This window comes from Dreissena polymorpha, chromosome 15 (genome assembly GCF_020536995.1).
Source record: "Dreissena polymorpha isolate Duluth1 chromosome 15, UMN_Dpol_1.0, whole genome shotgun sequence".
Lineage (NCBI taxonomy): Eukaryota > Metazoa > Mollusca > Bivalvia > Myida > Dreissenidae > Dreissena > Dreissena polymorpha.
This window is the reverse complement of record NC_068369.1, coordinates 59355841-59379790: the sequence shown is the minus strand read 5'-3', so window position 1 is coordinate 59379790 and position 23950 is coordinate 59355841. Positions and strand designations below refer to the sequence as shown.

The 23950-nt window shown below is 34.2% G+C and overlaps 1 protein-coding gene across 1 annotated transcript in view; it reads right to left on the bottom strand.

Moving 5' to 3' along the window:
• Nucleotides 1-313: 313 nt before the first annotated feature.
• LOC127860273 (hemicentin-2-like) overlaps nucleotides 314-23950 on the bottom strand; it is a 483526-nt gene continuing 459889 nt past the window's right edge. The window contains exons 9-15 of the mRNA XM_052398268.1: nucleotides 12929-13231; nucleotides 4590-4733; nucleotides 4316-4331; nucleotides 1603-1673; nucleotides 1264-1276; nucleotides 1058-1137; nucleotides 314-921 (exon numbers count right to left, since the gene is read on the bottom strand). Of these exons, the coding sequence (XP_052254228.1) occupies nucleotides 881-921; nucleotides 1058-1137; nucleotides 1264-1276; nucleotides 1603-1673; nucleotides 4316-4331; nucleotides 4590-4733; nucleotides 12929-13231 (668 nt within the window). The 3' untranslated portion in view covers nucleotides 314-880. The remainder of the gene's footprint in view (nucleotides 922-1057; nucleotides 1138-1263; nucleotides 1277-1602; nucleotides 1674-4315; nucleotides 4332-4589; nucleotides 4734-12928; nucleotides 13232-23950) is intronic.

Sequence of the window (23950 nt, the reverse complement as noted above, 5' to 3'; positions counted from 1 at the left end):
GTAAACCTTTTTACATGAATTTTTAACATACACACACGTTTTCATTAGAAAGATAGTAGTCTGATACGTGTTTTTGTAGCTGAGCAAATCGCTTTGATTTCAAGTTCAGTCGTATTAACACTGCGATAATCGAGTAGATATCCACATTTCAAAGTTCAAAAAAGGTAATGTTTAGGTATTTTAAGATCATAAAGTTTAGTATTATCATGTATATATATATATATATATATATATATATATATATATATATATATATATATATATATATATATATATATATATATATATATATATATATATATTTACACTGTATTATGTTATATGGAAAATAACAATTAGTAGAATAAAACACATTTTTACAGGTTCGGATTGAATGAAGCCTTATATATCGAAATACATTTTACAAAGCAAGTCGACAAAAACCAACAATCGCGAGTGTTATAGGATTAAATATCCTTATTTGCAACTACAGTAGGATCATACTAGCACAGTTCTGAAACAATTATTTAGTATTTCACACAAAAAGCTATAATCTTGTGTTTGATAAAAACAGACAGTTCACACGAATTACTTGAATAAATATAAATTAAATATATAAGCGTTTTAAACGATAATTTCAGTTTGTTTAAAGATAACCATCTTGTCAACGGTTTATCTAAAAACAGCTGCTTGTTGCTCTTTGTGTTGTAACTATTTAAGGTAGCTGTCAGATTGCATCGTACATACGCCTGTTGTTTCCGTTTGATGACTTGTATATGCAAGCATAAAATCAACATCGTTCAATTAAGAATATTTTAGATCTCGACAAAAACGACAGGGAAGTATAGAACGTTCTGATACGTTCTATATTGCTTTACACTTTGCTATTTGAACTGGTCTTCTAGACAGTTACGAATGATGTATTCATGTACACAGCTTTTTCTGGAAATAAAAAGCAAAACATGATGTTTGTCAACTAAGTCAGTTTGACAAACTTTTAGGGCACATTTCATTAACATATTAGCTTGATTTTAGATAGTGGTAATAGAAACATTTGTATACTATTCACGCAGTATACCTGCATTATCCTCTGATTTCAAATGCACATGAGTTTTGCATTGCACAGCCTGTCGACTCAATGACATGTAGATGGCTTTCCTTAAACAGATTATACAATTGATTCGACTTGGTTCTTGACACAAAAACAGTATTGATAAATGCATAGTTTGTTCTGTGCGTAAGTCATTGCTTACGGTAATACTAAATTAATCAACGTGTACTTACCCTTGATCAACATCTGAAAGATAAGAATATAGCAATATATGTGTTTGTACTTAAGTATTAACCTCATTAAATGGGGATTGTGTTACTTATTAATGTCATCAGGTGAAGACATTCAAGTTATTTAATTTGGCTATGTTCATTATATTTATAGTCGCAATCATATTTATACGCTACAAATAATCAAACGTTGAATTCACGACTTGGTTTTCTCAGTATTGATAATTCTGCAACTCATTTAGAGCGGACCCTAATACTTTGAAACATTGTCGTTGATATTGTACCGTAAATGTAAAATCTTTAACGCGCAACAAAACAACTACCTTAGCAATTATAACTTACCAAGAGTTTCGTAAGCCTTATTGTTAAAGTCGGTACCATTGCCCTCACACGGCGATGTAGTTTCATTCTGTCTGTAAGGGGCGCATAAAACAATGAATGTATTTAACCATATAATGAATGGGTCATAAAGAAAGTCAAATAAAGCCCATTTTAAAGGACCTAAGGCAACGAAAATTGACTTTCTTCTTACGAAATGTTTATATAACATAATAATACGAATACAAAACATGTATACTTAACATTAAATATTTAATAACTGATAATACTAAAAAACAAAGTAAACATCTTATTTATATATTGGTGTATCGAGCATGTGAAATTGTGAAACAATAAAAGTCGGCTATACATTTCACGCGCATTTCATGGTAGAATTATATTTAACTAGAAATGCGTTACAGACACTGATGACCCCAAAAACATGTTTGGATACAGGCCAATCCATTTAACATTCTATACAGGTCACACGATCATGTACGCTTTCAGGTCATTAGACTGCACGAGTGAGCGAGATTTTCCCAGTAGTTTAAGATTATAAAAAAAAATGTTGGGACTAAAACTATTCTGTAGTGAAAAACGGACAGAAGGCCGAAAATCTGCCAATCTTAACTCATCGCAGCTCAAATCCTTTCTTTATACCATCTTCAACAATTTAAGGGTAATCAGTTGTGATATTTAAATCAGGATTTTCGCAGAAACTAAAACGAAGAGAAAACAAAAGATTCAGCGGACTATGTATTCTAAAGTGGAATCGGAGACAATGGCCTTTACAGGTAACTTCCCTAGCGCAATCACGAGTGATGTCCCTGTTCACTTCTTGCGACTTTTATTTATTGCCATTCGCATTTTAATGTATTGAAATACCATAAGCAAACAATGAATAGTTGAGCAAGCATACGGTACGTTCTATTACGAGTATTTAAATAATTTTTTGTCGTAAAACATACTTGTAAAATCGGTTTATTTTGATTGTTTTCATTTAATTAAATGATATCTAAAAATGACTTTGCGTGTGGAGTAAAAGCTTGGTTTGAACGTGAATGCAATGAAATACAAATCGAACGCGATAATTATCATTTAATATTTAAATGGCAACAATGCAAACTTTTCGCACTCCAATTATTGATTTGAAATCTATAAATTTTGTCAGGATTATAAAACATCGTTTCTAGTTTAAACATCACGCAATAAACAAGGTAGTGTATTAATTAAATACAATTGTATTGTCTGATATGCAAATATTTAAGTCAAATGTTGTCAAGGAATGAACAACGGAGTTTAACTTTATTGACAAACGTTGTGTAACTTTATTTGGATGCGGTTTCAAAAACAACAATTTACTTTCATAGCATTCAAATAAAGTTTTAGTCAAAATACAAGAATTGAAAAGTAATGTAATTTATAAATATTCTACATGTGCTAAACGCAAACATGTACACTCCCTTAATTTGTTATGGAATGTGTATTAATTTAATTTATTTTTGCTTTAAAGAAATATATATTGTCATTATTGCATTAATTAATCATTAGTTTAAACCTTATGAATAAAGCGTACGCAGCATGCAATATACGAATATATATACGATGTTGAGGTTTCAGTTGGTGAAACAGCAAGAAGCAAACAATGGAAACAGTTAAACTGTGTATGAAATACTTAACTTTGAGACGGAAACATGTGGGACAATGATTGGCGTGTAAGTTGTCACAACATCAAAATCCTTATCGTTATCTACATTATGCGAATACACCGAATAAGCTGTTTCGTTTTAAACGCATATTCTTAAGACCCTGTCGTGTGCGACTTTAGAATTTGTATTAGCCTTACATCCAATTATCTGTTGGGAATAAACGTGTAATATCAGTAAAACAAGATAGATTTGTACTAGCTAGACTTGCGAGGTATCTTCCCTATTTGTAATAACCCTTTTAACAATCTCACACGCTATACTCTAACCTGGTATTCTCGATGGTCGGCTATTATCGCGGCATTTATGCCCTCTGACTTTTGTTTACAAACACATATTTGCGCGAAGTTCTTGTTAAATCTGCGGGAAAACATTTATCGCTACCAATATATATCGATCATTGGTTATTAAATGTACACACAAACATGCAATGAAGAAAACGCGAGAATACTAGATTTGAGGCTAAATAATAAGAAGATGATTTTTTTAGTTCTTTCAATTGTATAACCTATTATAAATATACATTATCAAACGTTTAGCTTTTTATTGTTAAATTTCACGTTTTAGACGCGACTTATAATCGCATACTTGAAATAAATGGATTTCACACAAAGTCCTCGGAAGTTTACAAGGAAATGTGGGTAAAACTTTTTTCGAATACTAGGATAGCACCTAGTTTTTTAAGGGTTTTAGTCACATGCTTAAATCAATGTCTGAGAAAGCAGTCCCCGGAAGTTAAATTATAACTAAGGTTATTACGTAATTGCGCTAAAGGGATGTAAATTCCTACGAAGGTAACCTAGTTTTTGGAAAGGAATTTTCAGACAAAAATCGTTTCAGCTCAAATTACTTTCTTTACGATCATCTACATCTATGTGCGCGATATCCACCAAGTTAAATATGCTGGACATAGCTACGTACTTATTTTCGGAGTTACAGACATGACAGCGCACGCCAGAACAGACAAGAGCGATGATTAATGCCTTAAACTACAAGGAGGTATAAACATTTCAAGTACGGTTTATGCTCACCTGCCGTTCCGAAGGACTGAAACAATATGCCATATATCATATTATTCTTTAGATATCGTGTAGTTATCGGCTATGAACTTAACATGTGTTTTGCAATATTTCATTTTTTAATGTACAACAGTTTACATGACGTGTCCATACAATCACTTTCCATAGAATTTCCACAGTTATTGTCATAAACAAAACGATTCTTAACATTGTTAATATGTATTTTTACCTTGCTAAAATATCATTGTAATGGTTTTGAACAGTTCGATACTAAGTGTCACCATACCTTGCCTCCGGACGCATTTAATTTCATATCTCATCATTGCAACAACAGCGAGTGCTATGATAAGGATTCCACAGAGACTTCCAATTATTCCACCAGCGATCGCACCTGTACTAGCACTGGAAGTGAATTCCGCCTCATCGGACTCTTGAATTATAAGTTTTAAAAATAACTAAAAACTTGTATATGTAAGGTTAAGTAAATATTTACAATAATGATTTTACTCCTAACGCGGTGTAACACCATTTTGAAACGTCTACTAGAATATCATTTTCATACTAACTCAACAATCGAACACACTACAACAGACTGACAAAACTATCTTTAATGACACAGCCACGTAAATGAACCTGTTACCATTTTTACCAAAATATTATTCGACTGCCATTATTTTAGTCACACATAAAGCTACATTGGTGCAAACACTTTGCATTATCTATAACCAAATATCCGTTATTGTACTTGTCATTAATAATATCAGTATTTTTTAATAACAAACACGAAAAACAACAGTAAGATGTAAGTTGTTTCAAAAGTAAATCGCGAGGAACATACGCATTATTAAGTTATGTTACCACGCGCATCGCTTGTGTTAAAATGCAATAAAGATGGCTTATTCAACCGCCCATGATTACATTTAAAATGTATGTCTAAACGCGTATAAGTGTCTGTTAATTTCTGTTCAGTGCATTATCCGATTCTTTGTAAGTAGAAGTAACAAATATAAATTCGGTTTAAAGTTGTACACAATAATCTGTTTATCCAAGCCTACCCTATTCTTTACTTCTTCAATTTCCGCGGTACTCATAATTGCACGTGTAACGTCTCCCTTGCAGTAGTATAACTCGATTTCTTATCAATATAAACTTTGTATAAAGGCATTTCAGCAAAAAGTGAGAAACTTTGTCTTAAAAGAGACGTTGGGAAGACAAAATGAATGTTATATTATATAAGGCAACAAAAGTGCCAACTTGTCACATACTTCGCCCATATAAATGTCTGGGTAACTTATATGTAGAATTGGAGAAAGGGCATTAATTTTCCAAAATTAGGATCATTCAAGGCCTTTTATTCAATAGTTCTTCGGGCGATGTTTCTGATTATCGAATTCTGCACAGATATTAGTCCGCTTAACATAATGGCCAAGTTTAACAATGATTCGATTGAACATTTTATATTGTGACCGTGCCGACCGTTTTGCCTGATTGCCCTTTTCACCGAAGAACGCATATAGAACGCCAGTGCAGTGCTAGACTTCATTGAGTTCTTCAAGGAGGTTTATACTGCGCTGTTAATAAAGATGGAGACAAATTCAAGTAACTTAGGTAAGTTGAATAGTGTTTCCATTGATAAGCACTAAAATTGGCGCTGCGAGCACCAAACCTGCAGCATTTGTATTTGTTAACAGTCGGGAATTTTAACCTCCGCGTTCGGAGTCGGCCATCTTAAAAAAACAAAAATTTTGAAATTGTCCATTTTTTATCGTTGTTTTGGTCACGTTCTGTTACTGAAATATTTTTGTTAAGATACTTTCAAAGTACTTTCCATTTAATTAAAAAGATTTCGTCGGTTTTTGTCAGCTTATTTGCTGAATTTTAGGTTGAACTATTAACGTCATATTGTGGTTCGTTGAACAGTGTAACTGCTTGATCTGTTCTTCTATTTTTAGGTGTTCTTTTTTTACTGGATTAATGGATTGCTAATGCCAATAATTTATCACACCGTTAAATTTAAAGCAGTGTTTGTGTAAATTACTCTGTCGTATTTACTCGCTCCTATATGATTGTGATTTTCTAAAAATAAATGTCAGCAGTGGAAAATAACAATTTATTGAGTAAGTTATAATTCCACTGGTTACACATTATTTAGTGGTAAATTTCTGACATTTCTATTGAGTAGTTATATGCTCATATACCTCATGTATCGGTACAAGTTATATATTTATTTGTGATTGAATCACAATTTCCCTAGCTGCAAATTAATAACTGGTTAATTTCGTGCATTTCTCTTTAGTATTTATATACTCAAATAGAGAATTTTTTTATTACGAGTTATAAACATGTAAATTGATTCGGTATTTAATCACAATTTCAATACAAGTGAGGTTTAATAAATACTGTAATTACTTTTTTATTTAAAAAATAATCATATGGCATTAGAAGGTGTTTTATTCCCTTATTTTTTCTTTGCTTGAACGCTTCAAAGAGTGTAGCCTGATAATTATAATCTAAGTTCCACGTTGTTTTTTCACACTGCAATTACCGTAGTCCCCAAAATTAATGGACATTAGTTCTTACACGGTCCAATGTTAAGGGGTTTTATTTATTTTGTATTCATGTTTCCCAGCAGTTTGCAATAACTGAAAGTATTATTACCCCCTTGTTTCAAATTCAATCTATTTTTACTCGTGGCGACCTTGATTTCAATTTGAAAAAAAGTCTGATAAAAGGAGACAACTCAAAAAGTGCATTGTTACTGATTGTTCATAGTTACCCCAATTGTTGGAAAATCAATCTATTCTTAGTCGTGGCGACCTTGACTTTTGATATATCCACGTAATTCTTTCGTGCGACACACCATCCAATGAGGGTGAACAAATGTGCCAAATGATTTTAAAATTTCACAATAAACGACATCGATATGACCCGGACAAGCTCATTTAGGGCCGTTTTTGACCTTTGAACTCAAATTGTGACATTGACCTTGGAGATATCGACGTAATTCTTTCGCTATGACACACCGTCTAATGATGGTGAACAAACGGGCCAAATGATTTTAAAATCTCACAATTAACGACAACGTAAAGGCCCGGACAAGCTTGTTCCGCCCACCAGCCCACCAGCCCGCCCGCCGACATTCGCCAATCTAATAACCAGTTTTTTCATTCGGACAACCTGGTTAAACAAACTCATGAAAACAGTTATTATAAAGAACATTTCTTAGTCCAAAGCCCATAACCTAGCCGAAAATCAATGAACCCAAACCTTACTCACACTTCATCTGTAGGTCATGTAGGTAGACTCACATTCCAAAAATCAGATCAATATCTGAGAGAATTGCGTTAAAAACTCCAGAAAACAGAACATTTTTAAGCCCAAAACTTCGTCAAAATCAAATGTACCAGAACAAAACACACACTTCCTCTGTAAGTCATCTAGATAGACTTACATACCAAAAAACAGCTTAATGTCTGCAAGCGTTACATAAAATAACTCTGGAAAATTTCAAAAGAAAAGGCCAATAACTTCAACAAAAATCAATGGACCAAAATAAATTTCATACTTTATCTGTAAAGCATGAATATAGATTCGTATGCCAAACATAAGCTAAATATCTTAAAGCGCCGCATAAAAAACTCTTCAAAAAACAGAATGCAGGACGGACTGACATACGGACGGATGGACAGTTCAACTGCTATATGCAATCCATTACAGGGGTCATACAAATGAGCTCAATATCTGAAAAATTCGCTTAAAAAACAAGAGGGCCAGGATGGCCCTAGTTCGCTCACCTTCTTTACCAGCCTTTTCCATTGCTTAGTGAAAATTCAGTACTCTAGAGCATATAAGATTGGTTCTCTTCTATTAACTTTTGCAGTGTGAGCATATGATTAATTCTGATTGAGTTTTGTCCATTTGCATGGGTTTTCTGCATGCAAACATTTGCAAGTAATGCTAATTCTACATGTATTTACAAGGTTTTAGTAAGATTTAGACCTCCTGACAAAGGTTTTGACCCCACATGACCCAATGTCAAACTTAGCATAGATATCATCAAGAAAAACATCCTTGTCAAGTATCATCATTATTGAACAAAAGTTATTGCCTCTAGTGTGTTTACAAGCTATCATTGGGAAAAATCTTCTGACCAAGTTTCATGAAGATTTGACAAGAAATGTGCCCTCTAGAGTGTTTAGAATGTTTTTCTATAGCCAAATAAGGAAAACAACCCCGCCTTCTGGCCACCATGTTTTTCAACTGACCGGAACCACTTTTGTAATCAACCAAGATATCATTAAGACAAACATTTTGACAAAGTTACATGAAGATAGGGCATGAAATGTGACTTCTACATCGTTTACAAGGTTTCTCCTTTTTTGACCTAGTGACCTTGTTTTCGACCCAGCATGACCCAGTTTCGAACTCAATTCAGTTATCTATGGGATAAATCTTCTAATTAAGTTTCATAATGATCGGACAAGTTATGTGGCCTCTAGAGTGTTTACAAGGTTTCTCAATAGCCAAATAAGGAAAACTGCCCCGCCCACTGGCGGCCATGTTTTTCAACGGACCGGAACCACCTTTAAACACAACCAAAATATCATTAAAACAAACATTTTGACAAAGTTCTATGACGATTGGGCATGAAAAGTGACTTCTACAGTGCTAACAAGGTTTTTCTTTTTTTTGGACCTAGTGACCTAGTTTTAGACCCGGCATGACCAAGTTTCGAACTCGACCAAGATATGATTGGGGCAAAGCTTCTGACCAAGTTTCATAAAGATCCAACATGTAATGTGGCCTCTAGAGTGTTTACAAGCTTTCTCAATAGCCAAATAAGGAAAACTGCCCCGCCCACTGGCGGCAATGTTTTACAACAGACCAGAACGACTTTTAAACTCAACCAAGATATCATTAAGACAAACATTTTGACAAAGTTACATGAATATTGGGCATGAAATGTGACTTCTACAGTGTTTACAAGGTTTTTCTTCTTTTTTTGACCTAGTGACCTAGTTATCTGACCCGGCACGACCCAGTTTCGAACTCGACCGAGATTTCATTGGGACAAAGCTTCTGACGTTCTTTCATGAAGATCAGACAAGAAATGTGGCTTCTGGAGGTTTACGAACAAATGTGGACGGACGGACAGACGATGGACAAAGACCGATCACAAAAGCTCACCTGAGCACTCAGGTGAGCTAAAAAATCAGGAAAAAAACGGTTATTTTACAAACATCTCTCAGCCCAAGGCCCATAACTTGCCCCAAAACAATTGACTGGAACAAAACCCACACTTCATCATCGTGTAGGTGATGTAGGTAGACTCAAATACCCAAAATCAACTTAATATCTGAAAGCACGGCGTAAAAACTCAGCTCGCCTGACTAACCTAGCTACATCAACTTAAATTCTATCAGACCCATATACAATCCCAAGCTAGATTTCATTAATTAATACATTCTGACAAAATTTTATTAAGACATTATGAAAACTGTGACCTCTTTCATCTACACAAGGTTTTACTAGAATTGGCCCTGTGACCTAATTAATTACCCAAGATGACCCATATACGATCCAAAATCAGATATTATCAAGATAAACATTCTGTCCAAATATCATAAAGATTGGATGAAAACTGTGACCTCTATTGTCTACACAAGGTTTTTCTATTATAATAGATTTTTACATAAAATTTAACGTATTAAACATGTCAATATAAGTAAAATCATTAAACAAACAAACATGAGGTTGAACAGAATACAGTTTATTGTCAATACACACAAATAGACATTATACATTGAGTAAAAATTGTAAAAATGTCCCTTTATAGTTTACATACAGGATGATTATCCATAATGAAAATAATGCTTTTTTCCTTTTTTCCTTTTATAACAGAATAAATTCACAAACCAATTTATGTAAACATTAATAAAACTAAAATATAATTATATACAATTATTGAATATAAAAATCCTTTCACTTTCTTCTTTCCATTTAATGTTTATTTCACCAGCATTATTCACCCTGTGTAATGTCATTTGCATCAGATGGATGTAAACGTCTCAACAATTCCATCAGTACTGTTATTGGAAGATTATCTTTGTTAACATAACGTTTTAACTCAATAACAAGTCTGTTGGTCAGTTGTTCTGCCTTTATGAACTGAATAGTCGTTCAATACTTGCATAGTTAAACCAATGTGTTGGCAGCAAGGGCCTGGGAAGTTTCCGGAGTCCATCTTCATATCCTCCCTTCAGACCAGACCATGGAAGTTTTGTTGGATTACAATACACCTGACACATACTTAAGATACAGATTGCAATTGTGCACAATGAGAAATAATGAGAACCAAATGTCTAAAGTAGTAAAGACCTAAATACTGTCCTCTGCACATGTAATATTGAACATATATATTGAAACAACTTAATCATAAAAATCCTTAATACTTATATAACATGTATATTATTATTTGTTTCGTGCAAAATCAGTTTACAAAAACTAACTGGTATATTATGGTTTAAAATCGCTAGACGAAATGATGCGTATCCGAAATGATATACAGTACTGTTTACATAATTTGTTAAGAATTTAAATGTCCTTACAAACAGAAAATAATAAATTAGTGACAGAAAACACAGAAATATATTAGATGAATTGATTAACACTCACTGTAGTGTTTTCCTTTTCTTAATAAGGCTTTATTCTGTGAATATTTCGTTATTTTTACGCTAAGCGAAGGAAATTCAAAATGGCGGCCATTGCTTCGCCGTAGAAGATTTCGGGATTTTCGTAACCACTGAACTTTGAACAAAAATGTTTTACGGTAAACTTGAACCGACTTGGTCATGAAATACATCGAATTAAAGCTTAGAGTATGTACTTTTTTACGATATAACTTCTAGTGATACATACCGATTAAGTTTCCGACAAATTTACGCAGACTTTGGTCCATTCTAACACAATTGTTTACTAGCCGATTTTAACGGAAGTTGCAGCATCATGAAGGGAAATTTCTCCTCTGGTCGGTTAATTCCACTTCATGAATATTCATTAGGATTTACCTTACCCCAAAACATGTGGAAAATACCCACCGTCACCAAACCGTCTCCGCCATATTGCACTCTACCGCGGACGTGTGAAAATACCGATAATCCGCATTGTTCAATAATTAAGCAACGATTAATAACACTTATCCTTTATGGATAATCATGAAATAAAAACCATAATAAAGAAAAGTGTATTCTCTTAAATCTGATATATAAATTATTATTATACACCTAGTGAAAAGTAATTAGTTATGCTGTTAAAGGTTTTTCTATTATTTGACCTAGTGACCTGGTTTTTGACCCAAGATGACCCAAATACAATTCCAACCCAGATTTCATCAAGATAAACATTCTAACCAAATTTCAAAAAGGTTGGATGAAAACTGTGCCCTCTATTGCCTACACAAGGTTTTTCTATTATTTGACCTAGTGACCTATTTTTTGACCCCAAATAACCCCAATACAATCCCAACCCAGATTTCATCATGATAAACATTCTGACAAAATTTCATAAAGATTGGATGAAAACTGTGACTTCTACTGTCTACACAAACACATTGTTGGCGGACGCACGCACACATGCACGCACAACCGACGCCGGACATCACACGGTCACATAAGCTCACCATGTCACTTTGTGACAGGTCAGCTAAAAACTGAAAATGTCTAAGTCCAAGGCCCATAACTTTGCCAAAAATTAATGGACCGGAACAACTCTCACATTTATCTGTAAGTTATGTTGGTAGACTCACATACCAAAAATCAGTGTAATATCTATAAGCGCTGCATGAAAAACTCCAGAAAACAAAATACTGGAAGGACTGTCAGACCAACAGTTCATTAGCTATATGCCACCCCTACTGCATTTATATGGAGAGGGCATAAAAATAACATCAATATCTTAATGCGTTGGCAAAAAAACCTCCAGAATACAGTTATTATGAAGACAATTTCAAAAAGTCCAAAGCCAAAAACTTTACCGAAAATCAATGGACCTAAACCTTACTCACACTTCATCTGAAGGTCTGGTAGGTAGACCCACATACCAAAAATTAGTTCAATATATGAAAGTGTTGCATAAAACACCTTCAAAAACAGTTATTATAGAGAATAGTTATAAGTCCAAGGCCTATGTCTTTGCCAAAAATCAATAGACCTGTACAAAACTCACACTTCATCTGTAGGTTATGTAGGTCGAATACCAAAAATGAGTTATTATAGAGAAAAAGTCCAAGTCTAAGGCCCTTAACTTTGCCACACACTTCATCTATAAGTCATGTCGGTAAACACACACATCAAATATTAGGTCAATATCTAATATCTATATAGCGTTTCGAAAAAAGTCCGGAAAATGGAATGCGGACAGACAGATGGGCAGACGGACGATCCAACTGCTATATGTCATCATATCTGTGGCATCAAAAGGTCGATAATTCTGCCAAAACTGTGTTCAGTAAAATTAACTTTCTTCATTGATCATCTACCCATAAAGGTCACTGAACTGTGGGAGTTTCAGTAAAATCAATTTACATATATCCCCACTGGCACTGATGGAAGGCATATAAATGTATACCTTTTGCAATCCTGAACACACCAAACATCACTGGATCAGCTGCTCCAATGGCATTAAATGTCAAAAGTCTTGCATGATAAACACCCACATCAAGGCTGGTTATATTAAATGTAACCGTGTCATCAGGTCCAATACTTGCTTCCTCAATGACGGTTGTGTGGTTGATGTAATTGTCTGTAGAATCCTTAGATAATTGAATAACAAATGTCTGTGGATGTCCTCCATTGAAGCCACGTTTCCAAACAAAATACACATATTTCTGAATGACAGTGAAGTTCAATGCTGCTGGTGATGAGGGTTTACCTGAAATAGAAAGTAAATTTTTAAAAATAAAATTGCAGAAAAACAACACACACCAAAATAGGTGATGCATGGTTTTGAAAGAATTCAATCCATCTTCATTGACATTTAAATCAATACACTTAATTATTATTACAAACAGCTGCAAGCATTAAATTCATACACAATTAAATATACTATGTTCTCTAACATTCTTTATCACATGACCATAAAATAGCAGAGCCAGGTTTTTTTCCCCACTTTTTGGGAAGATATGCCATGGCTTTGGAATTGGGAATTTTATTGGCATTTTCATGAAATTGGGAAAATAAATTCATTAGCCTTTTTTTCCTCACAAAAAGTTCACTGATTAGGGAAATACTAAATTTGATATAGCTCTTTATAATCATTCAAATTAAAAGAACAAAATCATAAAAAACTTTGTTAGATGTTATTGAATTAAAAATGAGATAAAATACGCATAAGACACTTCTTTCTAAAAAAAATTATTTTTTTGGAAATAGGGAATTTTTTGCCATATTTTGGGGCAAAAAGTATACTTTTTGGGATTTGAAAATCAGGCAAAAAACAACCCTGAGAACAGTATGCATGAAAAACCTCAAACCATTACAGGCCACAAAGTCTGGTATATTACTATAAATAGCACAAACCAATTAATATTTAAAACATAAGAAATTGATGTCAAATAAATATTTAAAGTTTCAGAAAGCATTTTCTGTTTGTTTTTATTAATTAATATGTACATTCTATTTTTTATGAATTATTTTGCAACAGGGGGGGGGGGGTACAAAATTGCATTTTTTAACCAAAAGCTGGTAATATGATAATACAGGATGAAAGGCACAAATTCTCCAAAACATGTAAAATAATAGTGCTTATTCTTGAAAATATACCTCCTCTATAAACAAGAAATACCACATTTGATAAAAAAATATACATAATAATGCTTGTTTTTTTATATTTCAATAAGCCTCTTTTCAAGTATTTTGAGTCAAAATTCGTTCTCAAGCACTTAAGAATTAAATTGAATTTTTTACTGAATGAAAACATTTTCTACACAAGTGAGACAATTAATTAAACATTTTTTATATTAACAACAAATCTAGATATCAAGAACTTCCTTACTAACATGACCATTCAAGACGGGCAAACTAGCAACCCTGGTTTGTTCATGTCTTACTATCAATCTGTTACGCCATTATTTTATCAACAACATTTAATGTTTGTAATAAATTTTTAATAAATCCATAAAGTGATCTTCTTATTGAAACCAACATATTGATTAATAGAGAATATTTTCAAAATTATTGGCATTTTATATTACATTTGTAATCTTTGCCTATTTTTTTTTAACTATAGATTTACATACATTCACATTTAAAAACAAGAGATGTGTTTGTCAGAAACACAATGCCCCCTATTGCGCCGCTTTGAAGCCATAAATTTGACCTTTGACCTTGAAGGATGACCTTGACCTACACCTTTCACCACTCAAAATTTGCAGCTCCATGAGATACACATGCATGCCAAATATCAAGTTGCTATCTTCAATATTGCATAAGTTATGAAGAAGATTAAAATTTTGGCAAAGGTTTTTGAATTAGTTTTTTTGACCTTTGACCTTGAAGGATAACCTTGACTTTGACCTTTCACCACTCAAAATGTGCAGCTCCGTGAGATACACATGCATGCCAAATATAAAGTTGCTATCTTTAATATTGCAAAAGTAATGACCAAGGTAAAAGTTTTGGATAACGTTTTGGGACACACACATACAATCACAGACAGGCCAAAAACAATATAACCCCGATCTTTCGATCCCGGGGCATAAACACAAAAGTTTCTGAATAAAAATAAAGAATTCATGTTTTATCAGATATGTGTCATAATTTTTAAAATAAACGGGTGGACAAGCTAAAGGAATTGATGAAGCAATTGGATAACTGATAAACTGATATAAAAAAAAACATTTTATGCACTCGAGTTGAGGCGTATTTTTTAGCAACAAGAGGGCCTGAAAGGCCCAAAGTCACTCACCTGAGATAACAAGATATTATTAGGACAAATCTTCTGACCAAGTTTCATGAAGATCAGAAAATAAATGTGGCCTCTAGAGTGTTAAGAAGGTTTTACTATAGCCATATAACAGTGCCTCAGATAATTATTTGGGAAAAAGGGTTTTCACCCATTGATTTTGAAAAATAGGGTGATTTCTTTCTTATAATAGGGTTAAATAAGTTATAAAAATTCATACCTTAAAATCATTGCTTCTTTACCTCTGTTGAAGCTTCACACTTGTATTGTTTCAATAAAACTGTAAACTATCATAATAAACTTAAATAAACTGAAGTTTCATAATACCTTTGAACCTTGAAATCATTGGAACTGTTCATAATACATGAATATATAAACTTTAAACTTAAAAAAACAACCTGATGTTAACTGAAATCTTTGTAACTTTCAAACATATAGACATATATTTTAGGGCAACCATCGCTGACGTATTTCTACCTATCTTATACATTTGTATTTCGCATCGTAATAGAAACTGAAAGAACAGACGCTTTACAAATACATGCACAATGAGCGACGAATGAAGTAAGATTGAAAACGCATGTATGCCGTCGTAATTATTTTTGTCAGAATCTTTATTTAACTATGAAATCTAGTCCGCAGTGCGTTTGAATTACTTTGTCTGTTGTCCTGCTCTTTCATCCAGGCCCTTGCTAAATGAAACTGTCGCCGTGTAACAATAATACTTTCAATATACCAAAAATGAGCAAAGCATTTTCGATTAAAGCTATTGTATCGTACGCATTAAATTTGACGAATCTTTTTTAAGTAAAATTGCTTGCGTTTTCAATACATATGATAATATATTTCTTTCCTCTTTAACATTTTAATAGGGTAAAAGACGCAGATACGCAGCTTATCAGCGGCACTGCATAAAAGGAAAAATGCCCGCCCCCTGGCTGGCGTGTTTTTCGACCAACCGGCATAATTTTTCACTCGTCCAAGATATTATTGGGATAAATCTTCTGACCAAGTTTCATGTAGATCTGACAGTAAATGTGGCCTCTAGAGTGTTAACAAGATTTTACAATAGCCATATAAGGAAAAATGCCCCGCCCCTTGGAAGCCATGTTTTTTTAAGCAAACATAATTATTTTCGAACTCATCCAAGATATTATTAAAACCAATCTTCTGACCAAATTTCATGAAAACTAGACAATAAATGTGGCCTCTAGATTGTTAATAAGGTTTTACTATAGACATTTATAGCCATATACGGAAAATGCCCCGCCCCTGGAGGCCATGTTTTTAAAGCAACCAAAACGATTTTCGAACTCATCAAAGATATCATTGACAAATCTTCTGACCAAGTTTCATGATGATCGGAAAATAAATTTGACCTGTAGAGTGTTAAAAATGTTTTACCAAAGCCATATAAGGAAAAATGCCCCGCCCCCGTGGTGGCCATGTTTTTCAATCAACCGGCATCATTTTTGAACTTGAATTAATGCCTTTTGTCACAACACCGCAGCATACATAATAGGTAATAAGACGTGCTTCGGGTCTTTTCATTACACCTTACACTAAATCCAGTTTTTTCCGGATGTTCTCTTCAATAAGTAGACAGTACAGTTTCAATAATGACTAAACTGAAAGACTGAAACGATTAAGATGAGAAGCGTTTTATTTGAAATTCATTTAGAGCAAATGTCAATGCCAAATCATTCAAGATATAAGTTTGCTCAAAAGAACAATAAAACTATTAACCTAAATCAACAGATCTCAATGTTCTCTGCGCTACAAAGTTTTTATCCAAAAATCAACACACACATGCTTTTCAAGCAGATAGCATGACGTAAATTGCCGCATAAATGTTGTACACTTTTGTCCAGAAAAAGGGTCAACATTAAATGCATGAGGATGGTTTATTTGACGCTAGAATTCGTAAATTTCTCATCAATATAAACAAGAGATGTGTTCGTCAGAAACACAATGCCCCCTATTGCAACTCTTTGAAAAACAAATGTATTTGTTTTTTTGACCTTTGACCTTGAAGGATGACCTTGACCTTGAATTTCCACCACTCAAAATGTGCAACTTTATGAGATACCGCTTTGACTTTTTTATGTTTTTGACCTTTGACCTTGAAGGATGACCTTGACCTTGAACGCCTACCACTCAAAATGGGCAGCTCCATGAGATACATAACGCATGCCAAATATCAAGTTGCTATCTTCGATAGTGAAAAAGTTATGGCTTACGTTAAAGTGTTTTTATCGGAATGACGGACAGACTGACATACACACATACTGACATACTGACTGACGGACAGTTCAACTGCTATATGCCACTCTACGAAGGGCATAAAAGTTGGAAGTGTGTTTCGGAATACAAATAGATTTCCGGTTGAATTATAAAGGTCAGAGATGTCGCACGTGAGATACAACTTCTGACCAAGTGTGGTGAAGATCATATGAAAACTACTTAAATTAGAGAGCAGACACCATGCTGAATGTGTAAAACGTACTTAGTGACCCAGTGACCAAGTTTTTGACCCGGCATGACCCATATTGGAACTTGACCTTGACATCATCTAGATACAACTTCTGACCACATTTGGTGAATATCGGATGACAACTGCTTGAAGTAGAGAACGGACACCATGCTCAATGTTTAAAACACACTAAGTGACCCCGTGACCTAGTTTTTGACCTGCCATGACCCATGTTTGAACTTGACCTTAACATCATCTAGATACTGATTCTGACCAAGTTTGGTGAAGCTCTGATGAAAACTACTTAAATTAGAGAGCGGACAACATGCTGAATGTTTATAACGCACTAAGTGACCCTGTGACATAGTTTTTGACCCGGCAAGGCCCATGTTCGAACTTGGCCAAGACATCATCTAGATACTGATTCTGACCAAGTTTGGTGAAGCTCCGATGAAAACTACTTGAATTAGAAAACTACTTGAATTAGAGAGCGGACAACATGCTGAATGTTTAAAACGCACTAAGTGACCCCCTGACCTAGTTTTTGACCCGACAAGGCCCATGTTCGAAAATTGGCCTACACATCATTTAGATACAACTTCTGACCAAGTTTGGTGAAGATTTAATGAAAACTATTTGAATTAAAGAGCGGACACGGACCGACCGACGGACAAGCTCACTTCTATATACCCCCCTAAACTTCGTTTAGTGGGGGTATAATTATTAACCTTTGGTCTTTAGATTTTTTGCCTTTTTTCTAAATGTTTATCGTCTGTTTACATCAAAATAATATGTTGAAAGTGTTGAACTGGCAAATTGAAAGTAATGTTCGGGTTGAGTCGTAAATTCTGATTGGCTGTCCCAATTTAAAGATTTGCATGCTGTAAACACTCTTAACAAAGACATTGCAGAAGAGGTTACTTGCTTTGATGATTTCCATAAGCATAGACTTCAACAGTGAGAAGTTTATCGGTTTTTATTTAAACAAATGATAATCAACTTTGTGGTTGTTTAAAATAAACAATTTAATTCAGGCTTTTTACTGCCTCTCCACAAAAACTAGGGCGAAATAAGGGCAAGATTTTGGCAAAAATTAGGGCAAAGTAGGGAATTTTACTGTTAAAAAGTAGGGCTAAATAAGAAAATAATTACCATTTTTCAGCTGGAATTACCGTTAAATTGATACATATCCTAGTCCATCTGATGCTGTGAGAATGCCTTGTTCTGCCCATCCTTAAAATACAGGCAACTGAATTTTTTGTATCTCATTTAACATCAATTTACACAATTTACACAATAGAATACAATAATGAACATGACATTCAAAACATACAATGAACTTATAAAGCAAAGTACAAAAGCCCTAAGTATTACCCTTTCCTACATGAATATGTACCAAACTTCAACAACTATGAATATATAAATATTCTTGCACTAGTACTAAAACAAAGAATTTTCTCACCACATGCAATAGTGAATAATTATATTTTTATTTTAAGTGGATAAGCAAACAGAGACTAAGGTCTATTCCGTTTGCTAAGGTGTTAAAATGAGTATACATTGAGTAAAGGTTTAAGCAAAATTAGTTTCAAGCCATATAGGGTTGTCATTATGATTGCAAAGGATTATGTGGAATAGTAACTAATAAGGCCAGGGATCAAAAGGCCGCCTAGACCCCCTTGTGGGTCCAGGGCTATTCCCTGGTTGGGACAAAATACTGCTATTCTTAGAGCACAAAAAGTTAAAATGAGGTCTCAAAAGAAGAGAAAATTTTAAGATTTTCACATTTTTAGTATACTGTACAATGTAAAAACATATTATATTGATAGATCTTTGCATGTTCCAATTCTATCCATTACCCGATAATCCATTATTATTACAATTTCTTTTTTCAAAACCAAAATACGTCCAATATTGACATGAATGTATTAAAGAATTTAGTAAACACAAATGTCCGCCATTTAATGCAAATGCATATACAAATTGAATGATTAAGAGTGATTATGAATAATTTTTATGTTATTGAAACTGACTACAGTCGAAACTGACCTAACGGCCACCTGAATTTACCGGTCACCTGCAGACAACGGTCAGCATGGAATCCCCCTGACGAAAAACACTCTATATTACACCTGAATTTAACGGCCACCTGTCCATAACGGCCAACGGCTACTATATTCAACTCCGAAATTCATGTTGGAACTGAAATAAACGGTCACGCGTCTGTCGTCTCGAGTCGCGAAAATTAATAACACTGAAAATCATTTGTCCGTCTATTTTGCGGTTAAAGCGTTTGATAGCGGTAATTGCCTTTGATATTATAAAAGCGGCCCACTGCGAGTAAACAAATAATAAGGTGTTGAGAAGGTTTGTTTTCCGGGGATAATTGTGGGGGTTTCTTCAACAGAAGATATGTCAGAGTTTTTGACACGTTTAAAGTAATAATCGCTAATTTAATGACCGCTAATTAGTACATTGAGTATCGATTTTAAAATAACATTTTCGGATCATTCTTTAAAAGAGCTTTCTAGCGTTCACAACACTTTTAAAAGCAATCGGAATAATATATCACGGAATAACAATAAGTGGTAAACTTAAGTTCCTCACATTAGAGGAGCGAGTCAAGAGTTTGAAACTATATGAATCTGGAAAAAGTTCGCGTGTAATAGCAAGTGAGCTCTGTGTTGGACGTACGCAAGTATAGAGTGTGCTTAAGCGTAAGCGAGAAATTATGGAGAAGTATGAATCGAATGCAAATGTGAGTTTGAAGCGTTGTATTTTGTATGAGGTTGTTGAAATAAAATGCTTTTTGTGTGATGTTTGCGTACGAATAAATTTTAACAAACTTTTTGCGTCTTTTCTTTGAATTAGAACGGTACAATATCACCGTACTATCGGTTTATGAAAGCGAATCCGCTTTTTAGACTTGTACGGACGTGACGTCAACGGCACGTCACAAGTTTTATTTACTGAATAATCGAGATGCATGAGTAAACAATTATACTAGCGTTGATAAATTCATTGCTTTAGTTTAATAACAATATGAAATTAAATCAATCTATAAGATAGTATTATGTATTATTCAATGTAAGTAAATTCTGTTATTATGCTTAGTTAACGGCAATGAGCATCTGTTTAACACTGTATGCAAACGACTGGGTGGGGTAACGAGGAAGCACTACTACCAACTGACAAACCATCTTAAAATTGTGATCCGAATTCAACGGTCACCTGTGGACAGCGGTCACTTTGGCCATTTCCCTTGACTGACCGCTGAATTCAGGTTTGACTGAATTTATAGTATAAAAATGGACATTGTATGGATCTAAGTTATAAGTATGTCACTGCTGCAACATATTATTGACACAAAGCAAATCAAGGCTGGTCAAAGCAGTTGGTCAATGCAGTTTCTTATATCAAACTACAAATGCCACAGTGTTAATCAAATTCTATTCAATTTATTAATTTTAAAGTATATGTGTGTCCATAGGACACAGATGCCCTCACAATTTGGCTCTGTCACAAAGATCCTATCGTTTTCTAAATCAGGGGCCATAATTCCATAGATACCTGATACAATTGCATTTAAATACTCCAGTATACAAGTTCACATGCTGACAACAATTCAAAGAAAGATGGCTCTAGCAGCTATACTTTTGAGTTCTGCGCGACACAAACTGTGGGCTATGGATAGCCAGATGGATGGACAGAGAAACAATGGCAAATCACCCCCACCCTTTTTGTGGGGTCATATACAATTATTAATGATTAAAATGACAGTTAAGAAAAGCAAGCTTAACATATGAACTAAAATATATTTTGTTAGAAAGGAAAGCAGCATCTGCAATTATGAATTAAACTCATAAGATTTAAAACACAGCATGGCATTTGTAGGTTCCTTCAATTAGTAGCGTCATTGGGAAACAAGATGCGTTTGTGAAACACAATGTCCCCCTATATGACGTTTGACCTTGTAGGATGACCTTGACCCTTCACCACTCAAAATGTGCAGCTCCATGAGATACACATGCATTTCAAATATAAAATTGCTAGCTTCAATATTGCAGAAGTGACATTACATGAGCAATTTTGACCCATATATTTGACCTTGAAGGATGACCTTGACCTTGACCTTTCACCGCTCAAAATGTGCAGCTCCATGAGATATTCATGCATGCCAAATATCAAGTTGCTATCTTCAATATTGCAAAAGTATTCATAAAATAAGCGATTTAGGCCACATATATTTGACCTCTGACCTTGAAGAATGACCTTGACCTTTCACCACTCAAAATGTGCAGCTCCATGAGATACACATGCATGCCAAATATCAAGTTGCTATCTTCAATATTGCAAAAGAACTCATAAAATGAGCGATTTTGGCCACATATATTTGACCTCTGACCTTGAAAGATGACCTTGACCTTGACCTTTCACCACTCAAAATGTGCAGCTCCATGAGATACACATGCATGCCAAATATCAAGTTGCTATCTTGAATATTGAAATACTGCAAAAGTGTACATTAAATTAGCGATGTTGACCCATATATTTGACCTTTGACCTTGAAGGATGACCTTGACCTTGAGCTTTCACCACTCAAAATGTGCAGCTCCATGAGATACATATGCATGCCAAATATCAAGTTGCTATCTTCAATAATGCAAAAGTTATTGCAAATGTTAAAGTTGGCGCAAACAGACAGACAGACAAACAGACAGACAGACCGACCAACCAACCAACAGACAGGGCAAAAACAATATGTCCCCCACTACTATAGTGGGGGACATAAAAAAGAAACTTGGCAGTATAAAGTCTAGATGAAGCGTGCATATCTGTCACCTCTATTTCAAGAAGCACATATGTTATGATTAAATAGAACACACATGTATTTTCACAGTGTAAAAGGATATTATCTTACCTAAAGACCGGTATGTCTGTACTGATTAGTCAAGGAACCATGGTGCTTTCAAGGATGGACATCACAAGGTGATCCCCCCAAACACATCTGAACTGTTCTCATTACAAAAGATTCATTATGGATGGAAATTCTGAAAATATCTAAAGGAGAATCATGTAAACCTTCATTTAACATTTTACTTTTTTCACTTGCAACATGAACAAGAGATGTGTTTGTCAGAAACACAATGCCCCCTAATGCACCGCTTTTTTGTACATTTGACCTTGAAGGATGACCTTGAACTTGACCTTTCACCACTCAAAATGTGAAGCTCCATGAGATACACATGCATGCCAAATATCAAGTTGCTTTGTTCAATATTTCAAAAGTTATTGCAAACTTTACTATATAAAAGTTTAAATTTTTGAGCTGTTGAACCTTGAAGGATGACCTTGACCTTTCACCACTCAAAATGTGCAGCTCCATGAAATACACATGCATGCCAAATATCAGGTTGCTATGTTCAATATTTCAAAAGTAATTGAAAAACTTTACTATATTAAAGTTTTAAATTTTTGACGTTTGATCTTGAAGGATGACTTTGACCTTGACCTTTCACCACTCAAAATGTGCAGCTCTAGAAGATACGCATGCATGCCAAATGATCTTTCACCACTCAAAATGTGAAGCTCTATTAGATACACATGCATGCCAAATATCAAGTTGTGCCATGTTCAATATTTCAAAAGTTATTGCAAAACTTTACTGTAAGGTTAATGTTGTGGGACAGAATGACAGAATGAAAGACAGACAGACAGGCCAAAAACAATATACCCCTGATCTATCGATCCGGGGGGCATAAAAAGTAGGGATAATAGGGCTATTTTTAAAAAAAGTGGGGAAAGTAGGGTTAAGAAAAAAAAGTAGGGAAAAGTAGGAAAAGTAGGGACCAGTAGAAAGCCTGTGAATTGTATTTAACTTCATAAACAATGAACATATAAACAATTATACACCTTTAATATGATAAAATTTTTTACATTTGTAAATTTCTTACAACATAATGTTCATTCTGACGGGTTTTTATTTCTGAAAAATATATTAAACACCAAATTTATTTTCAATCCATTTTTCATCTCTTTTCAAATTTCAAACAATTAGAAAACAATTAGGATACACTTACTAGAGTGTTACCTAGGAAAATGTTAGCGTATTTACAGCAAATGCTGTGCGCATGCGAAGACCTTCATTTGTAAAATGTAAACAGACGCAGTTACATAGGGAATAAATAAAAAGAGATTTTTGTGTTACTTAGAAA